Source organism: Fragaria vesca, linkage group LG2 (assembly GCF_000184155.1).
Source record: "Fragaria vesca subsp. vesca linkage group LG2, FraVesHawaii_1.0, whole genome shotgun sequence".
In the NCBI taxonomy this organism is placed as follows: Eukaryota; Viridiplantae; Streptophyta; class Magnoliopsida; order Rosales; family Rosaceae; genus Fragaria; species Fragaria vesca.
The window spans coordinates 32,704,744-32,727,036 of record NC_020492.1 but is presented as its reverse complement, the minus strand read 5'-3'; the positions used below and the strand labels follow the sequence as shown (position 1 = coordinate 32,727,036).

Sequence of the window (22,293 nt, the reverse complement as noted above, 5' to 3'; positions counted from 1 at the left end):
GCAGAAGTACAGTAGCTATTAAACATAGATAGCTAGTTATTCGATAAAACATGTCATGATAAAGATGCAGTACATGACAATATGATCTGCAAGATCAAACTAAAGCTGATATAGATAAAAAAAAAGAAAAAAAAGAAAAAGAAAAAAGACAACCCAAATGAATTATGGAGAAAAGTTGAGGTTAGGAGAGAAGACGTGTTTTCGACGATTTTAGGGTAGAAGATGTTGAAAAGAATACTTCTATCGTGATATTTTTTTTTTAATAATATATGTTTGTTTTGGTCATTTAGGTTACTTATAAAATCTTAATAGAAACATAAAATAATAGAAGTGTGTATTAAGAGATTAGGGGTGTGTATTTAAAATTTCTCTAAAACATTATAGGTCAGCTTCAACTATGTCATATCAATCAACATTAGGTTCAATTATCATATTGAATGTCAATGTAAACTTTAAGCCACATTGTCTACTCCTAAAGCTTAAGATGTAGAGTTTCTTCCTTGTTCTGCTAGGCAAACTTAAGGAATTGATTTTTCATTCCCAATTGATTCAGTCTTGGAGCGAATCGATCTGCAAGCTTTTGGAGATTTTCCTTTGAATGTCTTTCAGTTGTAGGTCATAAATTTATCATAGTTCTCTGTAAGTGGTTTATTATTTACCAGCCATGGCACAAATCTTTGTGGTGAATTAAGCTGAGTAGTTTCCATTGCATATTTTGTTTCAATCTGATTGAAACAAAATATTTAGTAACATAACATGAAGCCATCGGAACACATTTCTGTCACATTGAGATGAATGAGACATGAGGTTTGAATGAACAAGTATAAAACGGAAATTCCATTTGCACGCCAAGAATACCATCAGAAGAGAACTCCTACCTAGCAATATCTATTTGTATTGTATCATTACCTTAATCACAATAAAGCTCAACACAAGAAGACTCAAAGGTCAGTTTACAAATACTAACTATACTTGGTGACACCCAAAAAAGAACAAGCTAAAAAGTTTGATGCTGCCTTGATGGAACGTGAAAGTGGCCTACGCCAACATACAAGAGTTGCACATGGAAAAAGAGTAGATGGCCAACAGCTGATGAATCCACATGCTCACATAAAGGTTAATGTCGCCAAGCCTACAATTAGTTGAAGCAATCAAGGGGCCACAAGGGTGATCACATCACTCTTTTTCTTTGGACTGAATTGATCACATCATTCGGAAGATTAACTAAACCACGACTGAAAAACAATTTCAACACTTAACTATTTATTTAGCAAAGAAATGATGCATCTTCATACAAGTATCATACAAGTGATACGACAGGGTAGACATTCCATATTTCCATAGCAATCCGATCTATTACTCCCTCAAATACATACTTAAAAAAAAAAAAAACAAAACAACACACTACATGTTTGAAAACAGAAACTCACCTCAATTACTTCAGCAGGCCTCCTAATGCATCTGGTTTATTGATGCTAGGCAAATACTGATCATATTCAATAATGAGGAAATTGCCTAAGAACTGTCTTTGTATTGAAGACAAATTCACATGTATACAAAATTCTCTTGCCAGTCATACAAAAATGCTCTAGTTCACTAATGATATGATAGGTTAACAGAAAATGTAGTTTCATGTACTCTGTTCCCCTTATATAGGCATAATAACCACACCCTCAAGAACAAGCTAGGGCAAAAATAAATTCAGCAACCAAATGCTTAGGAAAAACAATGACTAAACAGGAAACAGAAAACTGTCACTATAACACACATTCTTACCTGCTGCAATGTCTGAGGAATGAGCATTACTGCGTTGTATGGACTGTTGAGAGAGCTGATCTCATCAGCAATGTTGCACAAAAGAGCAAGCTCTGTGTGTGTGTGCACGCGACAGAGAAATAAATGGAGCAGAGTATCTGGAAAATACGATGTAAGCCAAAATCGACATACCAATGAGACATACAAACGACAAACTACGACATAACAGGAAATGGTAAAACATGAACAATTCCCCCATTGTCAAAAACAATAGATATAAACTAGCAAATATACAAACACTATAAATGTGTGGTTTAAAATGGACAGCATATTCAGTCTATTGCCACAAAAGAGCCATAAGAGCACAAGCTACAACAAACATAATCAACATCTTCAGGTAATAATCTTGAACCATAGCTGGGCGACCTACACGAGGACCTGGACGGAAATTGTATCTATGTCCATGGGGGCCATGAAATGTATTTTGAAACCCATGCGGAAATCCAGCAGTTGCACCATACAAGGGAGCATCAGGAAACCCATGCATCTGAAAATTTAACAACGACGGGAAAAGGCCACCAAAAGCTGCAGAGAATGTGAAATTCCCAAACCTTGTTGTGGTTGCCATTGGTGGAGCATACCCTCCCAAACCTCCCAAGCCTCCCATGAATCCAAACCCACGTTGGGCGAAATGATTCTGTTCTGGTGGAGGAGCTGTTTCAGGTCTTTGCCCTGCTGGACGATTTGGAATATCAACTCCAGGAATGGACTTTGATCTTGGGTCAGTAGATGTCTTTCCCCTACCATACAAGGGGACCAAATTCTCCTCCTTCACGAGGGCTTTGCAAACAGGGCATTCCTGAGCATGGGAGTGAATGTGGAGCCATTTGTAAAGGCACGGCCAGCAGAAAAGATGGCCACAAAGGGTAACAATCGGGTCTTGGGCTAAATCAAAGCAGATATTGCATTCAAAATCACCAGCATCCCCATTACTATTGTTATTGCTGGGGAAAGAAGGCCCTTGTTGTGATTGTGATGGCCTGCTCGCTGAATCCCCAAAACCACTAGCCATACCTGGAGGACAAGCCTCTTAAAATTGAATCATACATCATACACATTACGTCAACACCAGCCATCGCAACACCACAGTTACATTGAACTACATCAAAAAGAACGCCGTTGTCGCATACTCAGGCAAGTCCTAGTCACTGGTAATTTACAACAGCACATATGAAACCCTACACAACAAACAATTGAACAAACTTGCCAAACACTGTAACATCCTAAATCAATTATTCTTTCGAAATAATGTTTCCAATTAGTTACAAGTATTGGAAATGAATGAATGATTTACACATCATGGAAAATTCAGTTATTTACTTAATTTCAATATTCTCTTCCTAATTCGATCACAAATAAGAATTTAGCATTTTAGCCTGAAACTTCAAAACGCAAAGATCAAAGAGAAACACAACGCATCAATTTGAGATTTACTCTTCATCAATTCTTAGAATCCAATCATTACAAAACCAACAACAGATTGCAAACAAGCAATAGAAAATAATCTAATCAAACAATCGGATCAAAGAGATGAACATCAGTTTACTACTGACCTTTACATAGAAGAAGGAACGTGGAGGAATCGGAGACTAGCCAAAACGAGTATGGGTGAGAAAGAGAAAGAGAGTCGTTGACGGAGAGATGGAGAAAACTTGGGGGTTTGGGTTTGGTGAAGATGCACGAAGCAATGTTGACGCGCTTGGACGCTCTCTCATCTCGGAGAGAGCGTCTCCCCCTGTCAATTTTTCATTGGTGGATTCTCGTCCTCACATGTTTAGCCATCGGATATCTTTTGTTTTCCTTCAATAAATTTACAATTTTGTTTTTTTGGGCTAAATTTACTTAGTGTTATTTACCCTATTTTCAAATTGAATAGTCTCTCCATTTATGACTACGTGGATCGAATTACTAGTTTTTGAGAACTAGTGAAAAAAATAGATTTATATTTTGAACGCCTTTTTCTATTTCGTAGTCTCTTTCAAACTGGTCGATGTCATGTATTGAGTCATAGAGTAATTTCCTTAAGGGATATTCCCAACTCCTTGATTAATGGCTTGCTAAAGGAGGAGGAGGAGACAATAATTTTGCTCGTGACTGGACAAGGGACATCGCATTATTCCTATCGGTTTTTTTGGGTAAATGAAGTGATTCATTTAAGGGTCAAAACCCATGATAGAGAACACAACAATAATAAGGAAAGTAATCAAGTAACTAATCTACCACATGTGTCTGCGTTCCTGAATGCACCTCTCTATTTCAAGAGGATTCGCGGCATGTCAAGCCCTGGTAAGGTTCTTCTCTTTGTATAGAATTAAACCACATGTTCCACCGCTTGTGCGGGCCCCCGTCAGTTTCATTCTTGCGAACGTACTCCCCAGGCGGGATACTTAACGCGTTAGCTACAACACTGCACGAGTCGATATGCAAGAGCTAGCAATAGCTGACTACCCCTAAAAACTTAAAACTAAAAACATAGGCCCAGTAAGTGGCCCAAAACATTACAAAACCCTAGCAACAGTAGAGTAACCAAAGCAGCAGCCGCCAACCAAGGAGGGTCATCGAACTCACGCCGGAAGCAGCACATCATGGATTCCGTAATTATGTTCTCGTGCCAATCGAATCTCGAATCTCAAATCATAAACCTTAGGAGACCCAATATCCAAATTCTCTTCACCATAGACACACAAAGCAAGATGAAACCATGGTTGCTGAGATGGAACCAAGAACTAGAGCGGAGACCAAGAACAACGACAACACCAATGGAGAATGGGGGGTGAAACACCCATGCGTGAGCCATACGTAAGTGACATGCACTTTAAACTCGTAGCCATACGTATCCTCACGACACTTATGTGTAGAGGCAAAAGTGATGATATGGGTTTGGGTATTCATAGATCTGCAAACAAAGAGATTGATTGACAAAATATACAGAAATAAAGGGAAAATCGAGAAAACAAAGTCCTCACATGTTTAGCCGTCGGGATATCTTTTTGTTTTCCTTGAATAAATTTACAATTTTGTTTTTTTGGGCTAAATTTACTTGGTGTTATCGATCCAAAAAAATAAAATAAAATAATTACTTGCTGTTATTTTCAAATTGAATAGTCTCTCCATTTGTGACTACGTGGATCGAATTACTAGTTTTTGAGAACTAGTGGGAAAAAATAGATTTTTATTTTGAACACCTTTTTCTATTTCGTAGTCTCTTTCAAACTGGTTGATGTCATGTATTAAGGCATAGAGTAATTTCCTTGAGGGATATTCCCAACTCCTTGATTAATGGCTTGCTAAAGGAGGAGGAGACAATAATTTTGCTCTTGAATGGACAAAGGACATCGCATTATTCCTATTGATTGAACATCTTTTTATATGAAATTTATAGAGGTTGCGGAGGAGTGAATTGATTATATGAGTTGAGGTGAACGCAATTAAACTTAACATTCAAATTTAGACTTGACCATGGGTAATAATTGAGTTTGCGGAGTTTAGCTATAGAGTTCTTAAACGTCTAATTGTTTGTAAATGGTGATATCTGTTGATTTATCAACTTAACCTTTGATCATGTTTTATCTTAATATGATTGACCACCACCACTCAAGTATAATTTGTGTTACATATTAAGCAAAAGTTTACACCATATGGGAATATATTTGAAAACGTGTAAGAAGAGTTGCATAACAAGTAAATTATGTTAAAGCTTGCTAATAGTTAGACACGAGTTAAATGTACCTCTGCATGGCCCTCCACAGAAAACGCAGACAAACAACAAACCACTGCTTCAAGCGCATGGTCATATAAACGTGTAACCACTTTTCCCCCCAACCTAACACATAAAAATAATTAACATAATTCGTTGCTAATGGACAAAGCTTAGAATCAAACAACCTAAAATTATGCTCTTCTGGTGTCTTTCCGTATCTTATAGTAGGTAAATGCTGATACACGAGTTTAGAAGACGCATTTGACGAGATACAAATCAGTACCGTATCTATATTATTTGACGAGATACACGAGTTGCATATAATCATATATATATATAATTAATTAATTAATATTTTAAAATAAAGAAACACTAATTATGTCAAAGCGTCCCTAATCAACCAAAAAGAAAAAAACATTTTCAGGTGAAACACTCCAACATGCATCTTTTAGGCATCAAGCTATCAAATTTAATATGTAAATACATAATTTATATGTGAAGCTTTGAAAGAGAGAAAAAGGAAAAGGAAAAAGGAAAAAGAAAGAGTCAAAATGCTCATGCAAGTCATGTTTCGTATGTGAGAGTGACGCGCTGCAATGTGACCTTTCACTAATCACTAGTCCAATTACCATCCTTTATTAATTACCAGCCGTCCTTTTCTCTTTCTATATGCTTAACCACATTTTAGGCCAATGAAAACCTTCATTAATTACCAAAAAATATCCTTGAAGTCCAACAAACCGACTCCTTCAATTTCAATTATTTTTGTCGTCGTCGGTCCATTTCCAGCCTCAAGCAATACCAACGCCAAACAAAGAACAAGGACTCCAAACGAAGAAGCTTCCGCTTCCAGTCCACACCACATTCCATTTCTCCCCCCCTTTATAATCCGCTGACCTCCTCAACACCATTCATGATCAACATTGGTTTACCTTTCAAACACCAGACTTATCGTTTCGATTTCGATTTCGTTCGTTATAATATCTCTTTGAGACAATTCATTGAACATAAGCGTATGTAATGACGGAGCTGATGAAAATGTTACAAGGCATCAAGTACTGCCTATCGGAGCACCCTAGGATACTAAACTTCCGGTGGAGCACGACCCAATCCTGGGGCTCCACGTGGTCCTTCCTCTTCACCGTCATCCCCGCCTACATCGCCGCTGCCGTCACACTCCACCTCCTCCTCACCCTCTTCCGCCGCCGCCGTCCGGTCCCCCTCGGCCCCATCCCCGCCGCGCACAGCCTCCTGATGGCTCTAATATCCGCCGTGATCTTCGTCGGCATGCTCCTCTCAGCCGCCGCAGAGATTCGAGACACGCGGTGGCTCTGGCGGCGGACCAAGACCACCCCGTTCCAGTGGCTCTTCTGCTTCCCGCTCGGCACGCGCCCCTCCGGGCGCGTCTTCTTCTGGTCCTACGTCTTCTACCTCTCCCGGTTCCTCCACCTCTTCCGCACATTCTTCACCATCCTCCGCCGCCGGCGACTCACCTCCTTCCACCTCCTCAACCAGTCCTTCCTCATCTTCATGTCCTTCCTCTGGCTCGAGTTCTCACAATCGTTTCAGGTCCCGGCGATACTCTCCACCAGTCTGCTCTACTCCGTCGTCTACGGCTACCGGTTCTGGGTCGGGGTCGGGATGCGCGGCGCGTGCTTCCCACTCGTGGCGAACTGCCAGGTGGCTTTACTGGGATGTAACCTGGCATGCCATGTCGGCGTTCTGCTGCTTCAGGTGTTCAAAGGCGGGTGCAACGGGATGGGGGCGTGGCTGTTCAACTCGGTGCTCAACGCCGCCATTCTTTTGCTGTTCATGAGTAACTATGTGGAAACTCATATGAAGAATTCAAACTTGGTTGTTGTTCGGGTTGAAGAAGAAGAGACTACCTCCTCACATGTGAGGAGATCTGGTTTCGAGCCCAAAAATGTGGTTAAACAAAACTAGACAAGACAAAAGCAGGTGAGTTGTGTTAGAGGAGTAGTTACTTGGCAGGAAGAGTTTTTTTTTTTCTCTGTTTTGGACTTTTGGTTGTAATTTTGTTTTTTTTACTGGGTATATACATAGGACACAAATTGTGAATATGATCTCTTTCTTTCTTTCTTTGATAAACTAGATGCTTATTTACTTTCATATATTGTGTAAAAGAAAAGATAGTTCTCTTGTGTTTTCGTTTGTTTTAAAAACGTTATTTCTTCGTTACAAAAGATTAGTGAGTATTTTTTTTCTTCTAATATTACACGGTTAATATCGCTTACTCTTTTTCTTTTGATTTAACCACAAACAAAGTTTGCAATGCAACTAAAATCAAAACAGATTAACCACCAAGAACTCTTTAGTTTTTATAAGCAGCATCTAAGTAAACTGTATGCTTCAGCAACCAAATAAAGAACAAAGAGAAACGTAGAACTTGTTTAAGATTGAACCAAAAAGTGTGATATATTTGTGCACATCAATATTGTATACAGGTAGGTTCTAGAAACTGTTAAAGAATTGCTTATACACATGGATTATATATCGTTCATGCCAAAAAGTATTTGTTTAATCTAATACTATCCTAGCGGTGTCTTTTGCACTCCTTATAGAGTTATAGATCACCCCGCCGATACTAACAACCAGCAAAAAACATCCAATAGCTCCCAAAGAAATTGCCACTTTCTTCGTTACTGGATTATTATTCCCAGAGCCTGCATCGACTTTACGTGAATATGGCACAGCATTGGCATTGCCATTCGAGGAGGTGTTGTAGCCAATGTAGCACTTGTAGAGATAAATCTGCCCTGAAATAGAATCTCCGCACTCGGTCTTGGCCTTCTGAGAAGCACTTTGCAAGCAGGCCACGCAATCCTGGTTCGCCAAGGAACCTTCGCATTGCCCTGAAACACCCACCGTGTCATAGCTACCTGTGTAGAAGCCACCGGTACCAACTCCATTACTAGTGCTATTCTTGACATTGTTTTCCAATATGCCGAAAGCTGTGTCCCTTTTAACCCCAAGCCCACCCACCTTTGCTTGATAAACGTCGCAACGTTTAAAGAGAAATTCTGTTGCATCAAATGGCTTTGAATCAGCAGTCTCATAACGCAAGTAGCAGCCGCGGAGCTGGACTCGGGCTGCTACGTTGGTTTGTCCACATAGTTGGGTGACTAGAGGCGGAATTTTGCTCACGCAGGTGTTGCACTCGGCGGGGGAGAGGTCTCCGCGGCATTGGTAAAGACCGTTAATGCTGTTAGTGCCATCGCTAGAGGTGGCTGTGGCGGCAAAGAAAGCCTTTTGTGCAGAGTTTGAGACCAATGAGTCCGTGAGGGGTTTAAGGTTTTCCAGGTAGACATTGTTTGGGAACATGTTCTTTGAACATCCATTGAAAACTAAGGATGTGTAATCATCTGATGAAGCCGTAGCGACGGGGAGGGAAGTGAAAAGCAATGTGCAAATAAGTAAATGACGCCAAAGAGACAACAATGGCTTGATTTTGGTGCGCAGACTCATCTTTGAGCCAAGGGGAACAAACTCCACGAACATTGTTAGATCTAGCATGTAATCTGATAGAACTGATATTGATTAAAGAACTTAGATACATATATCTAACATATAGGGGCCTTTTTTTATACACTTTCCCATGATGCAATAAACCTTGAAACCAAAGGAATACCAATTTTCCTAATACTAAGTGGAACACCGACTTTGCTAATACTTTCCTATACCTTTTAGGTAATTCAGCATTCTTATGTATTCAGAAAGAAAAGAAAGGCACTAACTAGAACTAATTCTTTGGTTAATACGAAAAAAAAAAAAAAAAAAAAACTAAATTCTTTGGTTTTATGAGTTCTGATAGAACCAATGGAATATGTCAGTATATCGGGATACTTACAAAGTGCTTGCGAAAATCACATTTTGGATGGCAGCTCTCCTTATAGCAAGATTTGTGGTATGGGTAATTCCCAGCTGTAGAAGACTGCATAAGACGAAAGATAGTAATCAAGCTCATTTAAACAGCCAAAAATAAGCCAGTGCTGAAATGCAAGAAGAAGAAGAGTAGAAATTTAGATCTACTTTATGATTTACTTTATTACATTCAAAACTGAGGGATTTTAATTTAGTTAGCTTTCTTTTGATTTGGTATTGCTATTGTTTATTGTGGGATTGCTGCTGGATGCCAAACTGCATTCAGGCAATTCAAATATTGTCCAAAACCAATCTCATCATTGCAACCGGCACAAAGAATGAAAGCTCTCTATGATCATATTAAAGTGACCAGAATAAATCAAATGATGCATAATCCATTGGAATCAAGAGAGAATCAGGTCAAGAGAGAAATTGATACCTGGACCCGATTGGATAGTACATGGGGACTTGAGGAGAAGGGTATGTATTTCCAATTCCATTTCCATATCGGGGAGGATCATATTGAGGAGGATGTGTATTTCCATTTCCATTTCCATAGGTGGGGGGGGGGGGGGGGGGGGGGGGTTGGTGTGGTTTGGGAGACTCCGCATTCAAACTATCGTGTAAGGCTCTGGCAAGTTGCTTATCTTCTTGCAACTGAGAATCAAAATCTAACAGTGAATGTAAAATTCCGATTAGTACATATTTGACCATTTTACAGAATAAGGGTGGATTATCAATAATCTTCATGCAATAAATATTTCAAATGCCGTTGGACAGATAACCATATACTCTTTACTCTAAATTGCAACATCTTGTTCATGGCTGAGCTATAGAAGCCTAGTCTTTAACAAAATGAGTCATTACAGAAGTTTTGGAAACTGAAAAGTCCTACCACAAAGAATGAAAAGGTAAAGTAGCAGTAAAATGAGTCATTATATCTTTAACACACTCAAAAGAGAATTGCAGGACTTCAGTTCACCTACTCTACAATAATGCTTAAATTTTAACTTGTCTATCCCATGTTTCCACTTAATATTAGAGAAGTCAGTATTGTTTCACCCAAAAAGAAGGCTAAGACCGAGTGTGGAGAGCGGAGACTGTATTAGGCAGATTTATCTCTACAAGTGCTACATTAGCTACAACACCTCCTTGAATGTCACCAATGCCAATGGTGTGCCGTATTCACGTAAAGTCGAGGCAGACTGGTTTTAATGATACAGTAATGAAGAAAGTGGCTATTGCTTTGGGAAGCATTGTAGGTTGTTTTCTTATGCTTTCGTTGGGTGCATTCCAAAAAGTGCAGAACTATGATTAAATGTATAAGAAATTCTATCACAGTTTCAAGAACCTAATACTGTAGGTATTTATGTCCAAACATATATCACAATTAGTTCATTCTTAAACAAATTCTACTTTTTGTTTTTTTTATTGCTGAAACAAAGACTACTCGATGCTGCTTAGATAATAACAAACAAAGAATTCATCAGTAGAACTTGTACTGGGTAATATGTTTTGATTACAAACTTTGTTCACCCTTAAATCACAAAAGAGTAATCGATACAAAATCTGTCAGTCACCAATTAACACAAGACTGGAAATATGATTAGGGCTATATTCAAAGTTAAGGAGCAGCAGCGAATGAAACATTACTAGACACAGCGAAATAAACACAGCCTAGTACAACAAGACAAGAGTGGCCAGCCAATCATTACCGAAAACTGCATACATGCTGAAGAAGAAGGCACACCATTGCCAGCAAGGCAAGTAACAACACGGCTTGAGGGCAAAATGTTTCCACCTCGGGGAAGCTTGAAGCGTAAGAGGTGCGAAAGCAAATCGCTGGAGGAGCAAGCCATGGCTACTACAGTAAGTATATAAAATAATGTAAAAGCATAACCTCCTGTCAAACAACATACCCTTATCAGGAGATCCTTCCACGCTACGATAGCCCCGGGGTGCAGTGAGACATGCAACGAAAAAACATGTTACAATAAGTGTTGCAACAACCATAAAGACATCTATTTGTTTCATTTTCAGTGTCTCTTAAGTTCGGGTATCCTCACACTATCTTTGATCAGTTGACTCTGTTCAGTGATTTTGTTACTCTCAATGTCAGTCTTACTAGGTCTAACACCTCTCTTTTTAATAACACTTAAAATGCCAGATTTCTACAACACAAAAATAATAATGGATGTTAATTAAATACTTTTACATATTATTTAAAAGTTGCACATAAAAACCACACAAGAAAAAAAACAACTTAAAAATACTTATTTTTATGAAGAGTTATCATTATCAAGGACGTCAACAACTGTTAAGCCTTTATTGTTCACAACCATTATATCTATTTTAGCATCAGATAAGAACTTAACAAGAGAAACATAAAATTATCAGATATCTGTTTTAAGAAGATAATGGATGAGACAGTTTCCTACAGAATCCTTAGCATTTAAAAAGATGTGGCTTATCCAGTGTTTGCTTCTTCTGTAGGAGGAGGTTCATCATCTCTAAGGCTGGATAAGAACATAGCAAGAGAAGATATAAACATCACAATATCAACTAATAATAATTGCAGTTGAAATTAGTTAGAAATGAAATCACAAGGTAAGTCGAGGAAACAGTTACTGCCGCCCTATGATTTCTTTTCTAATTAATTTTAAGCGCAATCATTATTAATTGATATTATGATGTTTATATGTTCTCTTGCTATGGTCTTATCCAGCCTTAGAGATAATGAACATCCTCCTACAGAAGGAGCAAACACTGGATGAGCTACATCCTTTTAAATGTTAAGGATTCTACATGAAACTGTCTCATCCATTATCTTCTCAAAACAGATATCCGATCATTTAATGTTTCTCTTGTTAAGTTTTTATCTGATGCTAGAATAGATATGATGTTTGTGAACAACGAAGGCTTAACAGTTGTTGACGTCCTTGATAATGACAACTCTTCACCAAAAATAAGTTATTTTAAGTTTTTTTTTCTTGTGTGGTTTTTTACGTGCAATTTTTAAATAATGTGTAAAAATATTAATTAACTGCCATTATTATTTTTGTGTTGTAAAAATCTGACATTTTAAGTGTTCTTAAAAAAAGAGGCGTTAGACCTAGTAAGTCTGGCATTGAGAGTAATAAAGTCACTGAACAGAGTCAGCTGATCAAAAATAGTGTGAGGATAACCGAACTTGAGAGAGGCTGAAAAGGAAACAACGGATGTCTTTGTGATTGTTGCAACACTTATTTTAACATGTTTTTTCAATGCGTGTCCCACTGCATCCGAGGGCTATCGTAGCGTGGAAGGATCTCCTGATCAGGGTTATGTTGTTGTTTTGACAGGAGGTTATGCTTTGACATTATTTTATATACAAGGCTGTTTGTTTTATGCAGGCTTTGAATGCTGTGATACGAATGCTTCAATTTGATTTGTTTAAACAAAGAGATGATTGCTGAATTTGGGCCAAGTTTTCGATTCAAACAAACAACCCGACGCCTATGAAGCAAATCCTCGAACTCCCTCAAGATTAATAACTCTGCCATTTATGGATTGTGGGTCTCTCACAAATTCAGACTTCACCTGGGTGGTGGTGAGAACGCCATAAGTTTTAGAACACCAATTTTAAAACACGACAGAAAGAATAACAGAGTTTAAGAAGTCTATATTAAAGATTTGGGCAAACAAGACAATCTGAATTGTGGACAAGTACATAGCATGATACAGATATACAATGACAATTGAAAGCAGAAGAAAGATTCAGAAGTACAAACGTAGCCCTACAAATCAGATGTAAAACTCTAACCGTAAATTCCAAATTCAAAATGTAAATTTTTAACAAGACGAAGGTTTTTTTTCACAAACCTGGGAGGAGACGAAGACGTTGCCGAAGAGAAAGGATGGACTGTGAAATGAAGATATATATGGACGCGGCTAAGGTCAGCGATGATAGTGAGCTAGAGAGGTCGCCGGGAAATAAGGTTTCAGCTAGGCAAGGCGGCAGCGCTGAGGTGATTGTGAAGCTCGGAGGTGGCTGGAGATGGTAACCCGAGCTCGGCAGAAGCCTAGATCGCCGGCGGATGCGTGCAGCGCCGAACAACGCCGGAGAGAACCTTCGTGTCTTGTTCTCCGTCGTCTTCTACGTCAAGCTAAGGTGGCGGTGAGGTGGGGAGACGGTGGCCGGAGCTATGGTTTCTGGCTGTGGCAGTGAGAAGAGGAAGGAGAGAGATCGGGGAGAGGGAGAGAAGAAATAGGCATGTCGGCCGAGTGAAGAAGGAGAGAATGAGAGGGCTTCTAGGGTTTTTGGCTTAAATATATAAATTCGTGAAAAGTTCATCTTTGCCCCTAAGGTTACAAGTGAAACTTCCACAATACAGCAGGCTTGCAAAGTAAACCAATAAAACTAGACACACAATTCGTCTCTCCTAGATCTCCAGGCCCAGACTAACGAGCAAATGAAATTCTTTCATTGAAGCCTTCAGGCCGACCTGAATTCAATTTTAATAATAATTTTATTTATTTTTAAATATGTCTGGTTTTTATCTGTTTAATTGCAAGCCCAACTAAGTTGGAGTACACAACCCAATACACTACTAACCCTAAGCCCAACTAAGTTACTTGGACTACACAACCCTAACCCTAAACACTCAGCGCCGCATCTCTTCTTTTTTAAAGGGTCTCTCAGTCTCTCTGCTTGTTCAAAAAAAACAGAAAAAAAAGGGTCTCGGCATGTTTCGAAAGTTGAAACCCAGAAGGGCAGATTTGATCCTTCTAGCTTCTTGAATGGAAGCTAACTGAAAGCAAGCATCCAGGCTCCGCGAACAGGTCGCTCGGCAACAACAGGTCTCTCATTCATCACCTGGATCCCATTTTATTTCAATCTCCAATCTTTCGTCACAAATTCGATGTCTTTGTTTTTCTGCTGTCAATGCCGTTTTCGTTATTGGGATTGAGATTCTCTAGTTGTGTCTTGCATTGTATGATCCAACAAAATGCTTTCCCTTCTCAAAGTCATGACCATTTCCTGTGCAGCAACCATAGGTAATCACAAAATGAGTGAGCTCAAAAGGAAGCGATCTTCTGCTGAAGAAGATGAGTACAACGGCGGCGTTTCCACCACCGCGCAGATGAAATTTGTGAGAGACCCACCATCCATGAATGGCAGAGTTACTAATCGTGAGGATGCCCAGGAGGTGTTCGACAATTTGCTTCAAAGGCGTTGGGTTGTGCGTTTAAATCAAAACTTGGCGCAAGATTCGAAATTGAAGCATTATTCAGCAGTCATCTCTTTGTCTAAACAAATTAAATTGAAACATTATTCAGTCCATCGGCTAAAATCTCTCACGGAAACAACACAGGAGGTGATAGTTTTTTTTGCTCGTTGGAGGCGATGGTGGTGTGGAGATGGGATTGGATGAAACAGAGGATTTGATCAATGCTCTCATGTTCAATCTTGTATCTCCATCAAATCTTACTATTGTTGTTGACATTCAAGTCGGGTTCGTGATGAGCTCTTTCTCATCATTAGTTCTTGGGCCTAAATACTTCCATGACTTGCATACCATGACTTGCAGACCATGGTGGATTTGATGATTAAGGACTTTGACGGGTAACTTCAACAAGTTTTTGTGTATGATTTCTTGGGTTAAATAGTTTGACATTGTGGGAGAACCAAACTGAAAATTGCTAAACGGGTGAAATTACTGAGTTTGTGGTAGGACCAAACTCAAAATTGCCTACCCCCTAAGGTGGAGATGAGAGACGTTTTGGTCTTTGGTGGCAATAGTGGTGCGGAGATGGGATTGGATGAAAGTAGAGGATTTGATCAGTGACTTCCATGACTTTCAGACGAGCGTGAGGGACTTGACGGGTAACTTCAACAAGAAACATCTTGTTTGTGTGAAACTAGGTGTATGTTTGTGTGTATCATCACTATCATACTTGCATTTTATGTGTGATCATATTTGCCAACTTGATCTTTTCAATTTCTGAATCAAGTTGATCAAATAAACAAAATTGTAGTCTAGAGTTCTTCCTTGTTTTCATGAAAGATGCTCACTTGCTCGGTTCACATGTGTTATAGTTTAGGATAAAACTACATTATGTAAGATTGTACATTCATATCTTGAAGTAGAAATGGAGAATTGATTTTACATAAATGCTAGTGTGAGTCTTGCACTACTGCTTATTTCTTATTTTCTTTTTTGCATTACTACTTTCTCTGCAATGTTTGATGATATCTTTGCTCTGGTGGTTGCTGTTTTAATGGTTGAAATATTTTGTTCAAGCAAGGATGACTTGTGGTCGTCAGCAATTGTAACATGTAGAACAGTAATTGCAGCCCTCTATGCACCAGTGGAATCATTGGCTGGTGCTAAATATTTGGCTGTATAGACTGGAATAAGGTTGTCTGCTTGTGAAAAGCAAGTTGAGTAGAGACGATTGCTTTGATTTTGGGCTGGTTCTGGGAATATGTAAATTCCTTATAGACATAGGAAACTAGAAAACAATGTTTTCCTTTTTACTCGGTGGAATCGGATTCCGCCTCTCTCCCAAATTACTATTCCTGAGTGGACTACGTATCCTAATCCTAGAAAGCATTGTTCCAATCGTCTTCTATAAGTACCTTCAAGATGGCGCGATTTAACAAAGTCATCGGATACAAATCTGAAGAAGAAAAAGATATAACTGAAGTAAAAGCCTGGAGATATGATTAGGCTGTTCAAAGTTAAAGAGCAGCAGAGAGAACTTGCTGAAGCCAATGGAGGAAAACATGTCAATAAGCAAACGGCTGGGCAATTGCGCCTGAACAAAGATATAACTGAGCTGAACTTACCAAAATCTTGTTCCATAATATTCCCCAATGGCAAGGACGACCTTATGAACTTTGAGGTTTCGATTAAACCAGATGAAGGATATTACACAGGCGGTAAGTTTAAGTTTTCTTTTCAACTTTCGGCTATCTATCCACACGAGGCACCTAAAGTCAAGTGTATGACAAAGTTGTACCACCCCAATATCGACTTGGAAGGGAATGTCTGCCTCAACGTTCTACGTGAAGATTGGAAGCCTGTGCTTAACATAAACACCATTATTTATGGATTGTATCATCTTTTCACTGAACCGAATCATGAAGATCCCTTAAATCATGATGCAGCTGAAGTTTTGAGAGATAACCCGAAGGAGTTTGCTAACAATGTAAGAAGGGCCATGTCTGGTGGGTATGTGGGGGAAACTTGTTTTTCTAGGTGCAAATAGATGATATTGACATATTATTTCAAGGTGCATTTTCTCTTTCCTTTTAATTTCATATTTTCAAGGATCCATTGATCTTGTAATAAAAGAAAGGTTCCTTAAAAAACAAAGAAATAAATGATGGAATTTCTGTTTATTTAGAGCATTCTTCTTAATATATATATTTTTTTCTTCGAGAGATTCAAACTCAAAACCTAAATACTTAGTAAACAAAGATAAACGTAGAAGCCAAAACTAAGTAGGGTGACTTGCGTGAGACTCCTTACGTCACCAAATCAATTAAGAGAGACGGCAGTAGTACATATCATTATTGGGGAATAATGTAAACCGATCAAATCACATCCGACAAAACTGAGCTTTTTATTAGGTTGCTTTGACCCTTTCTCATTCTCGTTTGTTGTCATCATCCAATTTTAATTCTCTGAATTTTAATGGTGAGTCTCCCCCTGCTGCACTTGCCCTCGTTATTTTTTTTTTCGAATCGATATCCATCAATATCACGAAACCAATCTCTTACCTCTCTTCATCATTATCAGCTTGTATCGTATTTTATGCAACATACAACTCATACCATCCTTCTCTTAACAACCACAATCTTCTCCTGGTAAATTCTCTCTGCAGACTCGGAATTGGCATGAGATCTTCGCCGAAAAAGATTGCCATGAGGTAAATACACATATAATCTTTATGTGGTATTTGTTCTTTGCAGATTAAGAATGGCATTTGTATATGGTTTTGGTATGAATTCTGAAAGAACATGCATGTTTCATTTGAAGCCTTCAGGCCAGAGAGAACACCAGTCCCAGACGTGTTGCGGCAACCCCAGAAGAATGGTAAGTGTCTACGCATTTTGATTTTGCAGCAATTGTAGTCGATCTTTACGTTTGTCTCTTTTATGTTTTTTAAGGAATCTGAGATTTGCTCTCTGTATTCTCGTATCTTTGGATTAGGTAATGTAGCAGATTCGTGTTCTAGTCGGATACTGTTTGATTGAAAAACATAGAATTTTAATTGGGATCTGATAGGTGGTAGTGGTATTAGGTTTGTATGTACATGTGTAGTGTATTGGTATTCAATATTTTTGGGGCATTTAATTATATTTTGAATTAGAGAAACTTTAGGATGCATTGATTGATGATAAGGGTTAATATGAACCGCAGCTCCATTGAAGAAGGATCGTGGAAGGAGGAGGAGGAGGTTTGCAGTCCCTTGAAAGCTGATAGTATACAGAAGCACAGGCCCTTGACCCCTTTTAGAGTTGTAAGGGGTGTTCTATGTTTGGTGGTGTTTCTTTCCACTGCTTTCACCATTCTAGTGTGTTTTGCGCCTGTGGTAGCTGTTTTGTTGCGACTTTTTAGCATACATTACAGCAGAAAAGCAACATCCTTTCTATTTGGTAGGTGGCTGGCTCTCTGGCCCTTTCTATTCGAAAAGATAAACGGCACAAAAGTTGTATTTTCAGGCGATACTGTTCCACCTAGAGAGCGCATTTTGATTATTGCGAATCACAAAACAGAGGTGGATTGGATGTACTTGTGGGATCTTGCATTGCGAAAAGGGTCCCTTGGATACGTTAAATATGTGCTCAAGAGCAGTTTGATGAAGCTGCCTGTTTTTGGTTGGGGATTCCACATTTTGGAGTTCATTCCTTTGAAGAGGAAGTGGGAAGTAGATGAACCAATTCTCCGGAAAATGCTACTGAGTTTTGCTGATCCTCGAGACCCTCTCTGGCTTTCTATTTTTCCTGAAGGAACTGATTATGAGTGAGTACTACTACTTGCCCCCTCCTCTATATGTCTTCTCTTTTAATCTATCTGCACTATGTGTTTCCATGTCCGAGATAAAGAACACATGAAGCTAAATTTGTGTGTGTGATAAAAGTGTGCAGGATAGGATGAATTTTAAGTATGGTAATCAGTTCTAGTCACCAGTATACAATTTACTAGAATTTGTGGAAAGTTAAATAGATACATCAGATTCAGCTAGAGTGGCTTCACTATAGTGTCGTTTATTATCACATTGCTGGCATTGAATCTATTTCTTCAATTCATCTGTTGTAATATCAACATTACCACGTCTTTTCTGCCATTATCTGTTACAAGCAACTAATTGAATCCCTTTTTGATAATCCTGTTATATTTCCTAGTATACTGGTTGCATCAAATATCGACATGCTTGAAGGTCTTGTTAAATCATGTGTTTATTCATCAAATTCCATTGCTTTGTTTCTTGTGCAGTGAAGAAAAATGCAAAAAGAGCCAGACATTTGCTGCTGAAAATGGACTTCCGGTGCTGTCACATGTACTACTTCCAAGGACTAAAGGTTTTTGTGCTTGCTTAGAAGCGCTAAGGGGTTCTTTTGATGCAGGTAATGAATTTATACAAAAATCCATTATGTAAGTTCTCCAAGATGGTAAATTCTTATGTAACTATCTGTGGTTAAACTTACCTTTATCTGCCTGCAGTTTATGACTTGACAATTGCATACAAGAATCAATTGCCTTCGTTTATGGACAATGCATTTGGTGTAGATCCTTCAGAAGTCCACATTCATGTTCGGCGTATTCCAATGGAAGATATCCCGGAGTCTAGCACAGATGCCGCATCTTGGTTAGTGGACACATTCCACATCAAGGACAACATGCTGTCAGATTTCCAGACTCAAGGCCATTTCCCTAATGAAGGAGGAGAAGAGGACATTTCTGCCTTCAAGGGTTTGGTAAATTTAATGTTGATACTTGTTTTGACAGTGGTTATCATTTACCTTACCATTTTTTCATCGGTCTGGTTTAAAATATACATCGGTTTATCGTGTGCATACCTTGCTTCAGCAACATATTTTGAAATCCAACCGGTGCCCGTATTAGACTTTGTTAAAGCAACATTTGTTTGCAATAGATTCAGATTGGAATAACAATTACAACATTTAGTAGTAATCTTTTTTTTCTGGTTATGTTCATAATTGTTACTGTGGATATATGCGCTCTTATAAGGACTTCTGGTTATGTTCTTCTGCTTAATTTAAGATTTGCAACCGACGGCTTGGTTTGCTGGCCTCACTCTACTCCGGCAACACGAATCAGAGTTCTGGAGCAAACTGATTTAGTACTAATCCATTTAGGTTTTACTTTTATTCTTTTTAAATGGTGGGCCTCACTGAAATTACAAAGAGACGCAGTTACTCTTCGCTGCTTCTCCTAATTTCATAGTCAAAACCATTGAAGGAAGAGAAATACATGTATGCAAAATGATGCCCTTTTCTGTTTATAGAAGAACATACATACCATGGTCACCAAGTGTAAGCTGGTTTTTGCTGAATGACAGAATGGGTATACTAAACGCTCTGGATCTCTAGGAAGCTCCATGCTTTCATTTTGATGTAGACCATCCATACATCCTTGCCTGCCTCTTTCATTAGTTCCTTCTTCTCTCAGGCCACAGTTTACACCATCCCCTTAAATTAGCACTTTCTGTAGGAAAAAAATTCAGAAGAGTAATCTGGCATGCACCCATGAAAAGATTGTGTCATGTATCTATGCATCAATGCTACAAGCATGTACTCATTGAAATTGGAGTTTGCTTAATCTATACAAGGATGATCAATTCCTATGATGCTTTCATCATACCATCTCTGTGAAGCTTAATAATATAATTCAAGTTAATCTCTACAAAAAATAGAGACAGCCTCAAAGTGTGAAACAAGAAAATGACCACGATTCAATGACAGAGTCCAATGTGATACACATATCTCACTATATTCTGGAAAATGAAAGCTAAAAATAACCACCATGTTGGTATAGTATGGTTGAAGAACGTGTGAGAGTGGGAGGAGGAGGAAGGTGCTGATGTTGGCCACGTTCCCAACTGATCACTCTTCCCTCCTTCTGGAGCGGAGCCGAGGCAGCAGAGAGTCAGCACAGCACCTTATAGATTCTGTCTCCTCGTGATTCTAATCTCACCTGCAAACCCATTAGCCGTTAGGGACCTGCATCATGTATAACGAGTTTAATCACCAATTTACTGGATCCGATCATCGATCACTTGCTTGGTTTAATAACCAATTTGATGATTTTATTAATGAGTTTAAGCCTTCTCTTTTTCACCATCACGTAAATGAAAGTAAAACGCAAAGTCAAAAGTTAAAACGTAACTTGAAAGGGACGCATATTTACACGAACCCACTAATCTTATAGTGGTTCACGAAAAGAGTGGGAATCAAAATGTATGAGCAGGGTGGGTGCACATCTCTAAATATCTTATGCATGCATCCAACTATAAATACCTATCAAATCCCTCTCCCATTCAACAACGATCAACTTCCTCCTCCTTCCAGAACCACACTGTATCGATCTCAGTCCACCACTCTTCTAAGATTTCAGTTCTTCTTCTTCTCTCTAACGGCGATCACCATGACTTCAAACAAGCTCAGTCTCTATCTTCTTCCTTTGATCATCGCATCATTAGGTAATCAAGCAGGGATCAATTTTCGATTTCATCATGTTGTATCGGTTTGATTAACTATCGATTTTTTTTTTTTTTGCAGCTGCGACAAACGTAGTGTACGCAACCATTTTCACGCTCCAAAACCACTGCCCCTACACAGTCTGGCCCGGCACACTCTCCGGTAACGGCGCCGCAGTTCTCGGCGAAGGCGGTTTCGCCATGTTCCCCGGTGCGGAAATCCAGCTCACCGCCCCGGCCGGCTGGTCCGGCCGCTTCTGGGCACGAACCGGCTGCAACTTCGACGAAGCCGGAAACGGAAAATGCGTCACCGGCGACTGCGGCGGCGCCCTGAAATGCACCGGCGGCGGCGAACCTCCCGTCACCTTGGCCGAGTTCACCGTCGGGTCGACACTAACCGACAAGGACTTCTATGACGTCAGCCTCGTGGACGGTTACAACGTCGGCATGGGGCTGAGGGCCACCGGCGGAGACGGTGACTGCCAGTACGCGGGTTGCGTGAGCGACTTGAACACCAACTGCCCGCCCGAGTTGCGGGTCACGGATTCGGGTTCGGGCGTGGTGGTCGCGTGCAAGAGCGCGTGCGAGGCGTTCAACGCGCCCGAGTTTTGCTGCACCGGCGACCACGCGACCCCGCAGACTTGCTCTCCGACTCAATACTCGGCCATGTTCAAGAGCGCTTGTCCCACGGCGTATAGCTACGCTTATGATGACGCTACTAGCACTTGTACCTGTACCGGGTCGGATTACTTGATCACGTTTTGCCCCACCGGGTCATCATGAGCCAAGAGGAAGAGGAATAATTAGTTAGGGTTGGTACTTTTACGTAATGATATAGATTTACCATTTACGTAATGATTTGATTAATTAGTTGTGATGTGATAATCAATATGATATCCATTTCATAACGATTTATTTAATCGGCTTTTTGGATCTGAACGCAATAATTTATTATTTACTTCATAACACGTAATACGTGATAATGTGGTGTTAAATTCTCTTTCAATTTGCATACACTAGGCTTAGCTTAATTGTTTGAGATCTTTGCATCCAATTTCAAACTTGAGGAATTGAAGCTTCCTAGTTTGATCATTGCGCATCAAAGTTTGGCGTGGTTTCTCTGCTCTTTGAGATTATTTAAGGCTAATAGCTGGAGGTTTAGAGGACGGGAAGGATTAAATTTA

The 22,293-nt window shown here is 39.5% G+C and overlaps 5 protein-coding genes across 8 annotated transcripts; 4 read left to right on the top strand and 1 right to left on the bottom strand.

Annotated features, from left to right (window-relative positions):
- Positions 1–1,910: 1,910 nt before the first annotated feature.
- LOC101308740 (E3 ubiquitin-protein ligase RMA1-like) lies at positions 1,911–3,591 on the bottom strand. 4 transcript variants are annotated; one of them, XM_004291860.1, is made up of 2 exons: positions 3,369–3,591; positions 1,911–2,829 (listed from the first exon to the last, which is right to left on the bottom strand). In XM_004291860.1, exon 2 carries the CDS (start codon positions 2,825–2,827, stop codon positions 2,093–2,095), a length of 735 nt encoding a protein of 244 aa, XP_004291908.1. In that variant the 5' UTR covers positions 2,828–2,829; positions 3,369–3,591; the 3' UTR covers positions 1,911–2,092. The 4 variants fall into 4 exon arrangements, with proteins under 4 accessions (XP_004291908.1, XP_004291909.1, XP_004291911.1 ...); XM_004291861.1 differs by having other exon boundaries at positions 1,911–2,963; positions 3,369–3,511; XM_004291863.1 differs by having other exon boundaries at positions 1,911–2,844; positions 3,369–3,451.
- A 2,944-nt stretch (positions 3,592–6,535) lies between these two features.
- Positions 6,536–11,181, top strand: LOC101312902. The gene is made up of 2 exons (XM_004293180.1): positions 6,536–7,351; positions 11,146–11,181. Exons 1-2 carry the CDS (start codon positions 6,536–6,538, stop codon positions 11,179–11,181), a joined length of 852 nt encoding a protein of 283 aa, XP_004293228.1.
- A 497-nt stretch (positions 11,182–11,678) lies between these two features.
- On the top strand, positions 11,679–16,651 carry LOC101312608 (NEDD8-conjugating enzyme Ubc12-like). The gene is made up of 2 exons (XM_004293179.1): positions 11,679–11,685; positions 16,101–16,651. The coding sequence occupies exons 1-2, from the start codon at positions 11,679–11,681 to the stop codon at positions 16,649–16,651; spliced, it is 558 nt and encodes a 185-aa protein (XP_004293227.1).
- A 1,146-nt stretch (positions 16,652–17,797) lies between these two features.
- On the top strand, positions 17,798–19,562 carry LOC101312320 (probable 1-acyl-sn-glycerol-3-phosphate acyltransferase 4-like). The gene is made up of 3 exons (XM_004293178.1): positions 17,798–18,411; positions 18,886–19,016; positions 19,114–19,562. The coding sequence occupies exons 1-3, from the start codon at positions 17,798–17,800 to the stop codon at positions 19,560–19,562; spliced, it is 1,194 nt and encodes a 397-aa protein (XP_004293226.1).
- Positions 19,563–21,057: 1,495 nt separating this feature from the next.
- LOC101312028 (pathogenesis-related protein 5-like) lies at positions 21,058–21,892 on the top strand. Its single transcript, XM_004293177.1, has 2 exons — positions 21,058–21,112; positions 21,192–21,892. Exons 1-2 carry the CDS (start codon positions 21,058–21,060, stop codon positions 21,890–21,892), a joined length of 756 nt encoding a protein of 251 aa, XP_004293225.1.
- Positions 21,893–22,293: the final 401 nt, after the last annotated feature.

Excerpts from the sequence above, each read along its gene's own strand:
- LOC101308740 (XM_004291860.1), bottom strand. The coding sequence starts at position 2,827 with ATGGCTAGTGGTTTTGGGGATTCAGCGAGCAGGCCATCACAATCACAA.
- LOC101312902 (XM_004293180.1), top strand. The coding sequence starts at position 6,536 with ATGACGGAGCTGATGAAAATGTTACAAGGCATCAAGTACTGCCTATCG. Across the intron at positions 7,352-11,145 it reads GTAACTATGTGGAAACTCAT|ACCATTGCCAGCAAGGCAAG; the intron begins ATGAAGAATTCA and ends AGAAGAAGGCAC.
- LOC101312320 (XM_004293178.1), top strand. The coding sequence starts at position 17,798 with ATGAACCGCAGCTCCATTGAAGAAGGATCGTGGAAGGAGGAGGAGGAG. Across the intron at positions 18,412-18,885 it reads CCTGAAGGAACTGATTATGA|TGAAGAAAAATGCAAAAAGA; the intron begins GTGAGTACTACT and ends TTTCTTGTGCAG. Across the intron at positions 19,017-19,113 it reads AAGGGGTTCTTTTGATGCAG|TTTATGACTTGACAATTGCA; the intron begins GTAATGAATTTA and ends ATCTGCCTGCAG.
- LOC101312028 (XM_004293177.1), top strand. The coding sequence starts at position 21,058 with ATGACTTCAAACAAGCTCAGTCTCTATCTTCTTCCTTTGATCATCGCA. Across the intron at positions 21,113-21,191 it reads TTTGATCATCGCATCATTAG|CTGCGACAAACGTAGTGTAC; the intron begins GTAATCAAGCAG and ends TTTTTTTTGCAG.